The following is a 1,786-nucleotide window of genomic DNA, read 5'->3' as shown; positions in this document are numbered from 1 at the left end:
TTGCCTCTGCTGTGGGAGCTGGGTGATCTGTCCCACATGCAGGCTGCCAAGCCCAGCTTGCAGGTGGAACCTCTCAGACACCTTTGCAAGGTGAGCCAACCTGGAATTGGATCTGCACAGAGTTGTCACCCCTCCGCCTCCTGCTCTGCAGATTGCTCGGCTTCGAGAAGAGGGTTCCCGTCAGTTGGAAGAGCAGCAAAGGCTGATCCAGGAGCAGATCCGTCAGGACCGAGAACAGAGGCTGAGAGGTGAGAGTGCATGCTCCATGTCTCCTCCAGGGCGAGTGCATCTCATGGTATTGGGTAGCCATGTTGGCTGCTTCACGGTGTGCCTATGGAGGTTCCACTGACCAGAACCCTGTGAATACCCCATGGTGTTCGCAGTATCCCTCTGAGGCACACCAATTTGTAGGATCCTTTGTGCTTTTTACAGGTCTCGGTCCCAGAACAGATCTTGAGGGAAAATGTTGATGCTATTTGTTTTGCTATTTTATTGGGTTCTTATACCTGCCACCCTTCCCAACCTAAACCCCGCAACACTAGCTAAGAGAGAGAGAAGGTTAGAGGGGAGAGGGGCGGAGTCCTCTATAGGCTACTTCCTGCTGATTACAAACACTGGGTTCCTTGGGGCAAGGCTAATCGTCCTCATTAGGATACTTCCAACTTTTTGTCAAACCACAACAACCAGGAGCAGCAGGGGGAGCAGCAGCCTCCATCTCAGGCGCTCTGGGGCTCTCCCATTTGTACCTTCTCCAGACTCCCCAGAATTAAACTATCTGCAGCTGGCAAAAATCTTGTTCCTCATAGTACACTAGGCAAGTCATAATCACCTGCTGTGAAGCAGCCACTTGCCCTGCACCTGGGATTAAAACAAAAGCATATTCACATACCATCACTGGGTTTATAAAGAAACCAAAATTCTCACTACAGTTCCCCCTTTTAGTCCAACAAACCTTTTCTCTAATATCAATAAACTATATACAATAAGAACGATTATGAGAGCTATCAGGTAAAAATGATATTTACAATGCCCAGTCCGTATTTATTTGGCAACCTTGGACTATCTGTCCTACCCTGATGAGTCCAAAGTTTTGTACCTAAATCACTTTCTTATAATTTGGCATTTGCTGCCTTTAAAACATTTTTTTAGACCCTAAAGCATTTTATTAGATCCTAAACAACTAGTTTTTATGTCTTTCGTCTTTAATAAGGAAAACTTTAAGACTATAACTATCAAGTCTTCAGCCCCATTGGTGACCTGAGAAGGATAGCTATTACCTGAGTAAACAGGAAGTGCAGAGCAAGCAGCTTTCAATATGATAGACAGGACAGAGACAGCTAGCTGGCTGTCTGGACAGTCACCCAAGGTTCTTCTGTATCATTGGGACATCTAATCTTTGGCCTACAAGCGCAGAATATCTGACAGAGTTTTCTGACAGAGTTGAAGGACTGGCCTACCTTGTCTCTGCAAAGTTAGGCAGTCAACTTTCCAGTGTCCTGCTTGTCCACAGTTTGGATAGAATGCTGTCAGCAGTTGAAGTAAGGGCAGTTTTTTTGCCCAGTGGCCATCTTTGCCACAAATGAAGCAAACTCCAGGTGGAGATTCTTTCATGCCCGTTATCTTCTTTGAAAGAATCTTCCTGGGTGCTGCCAGGAGCAGATGTGTCTCTGTCAGAAAAGCCTTTTATTATCAAAACATCTTAAATGCCATGTTCTGTAGATCTCTGAAGTGTTTCAAGACTATCTATCTATCTATCTATCTATCTATCTATCTATCTATCTATCTA

At 45.2% G+C, this 1,786-nt stretch overlaps 1 protein-coding gene across 1 annotated transcript in view; it reads left to right on the top strand.

Moving 5' to 3' along the window:
- Positions 1–1,786, top strand: part of Dnajc17 (DnaJ heat shock protein family (Hsp40) member C17) — a 38,688-nt gene that overhangs the window by 26,534 nt on the left and 10,368 nt on the right. Inside the window, exon 6 of the mRNA XM_028766850.1 lies at positions 152–248. Within this exon, the coding sequence (XP_028622683.1) occupies positions 152–248 (97 nt within the window). The remainder of the gene's footprint in view (positions 1–151; positions 249–1,786) is intronic.

Source organism: Grammomys surdaster, unplaced genomic scaffold (genome assembly GCF_004785775.1).
Source record: "Grammomys surdaster isolate TR1022 unplaced genomic scaffold, NIH_TR_1.0 170, whole genome shotgun sequence".
Taxonomy (NCBI): Eukaryota; Metazoa; Chordata; class Mammalia; order Rodentia; family Muridae; genus Grammomys; species Grammomys surdaster.
This window is presented reverse-complemented; position numbering and strand designations above follow the sequence as displayed.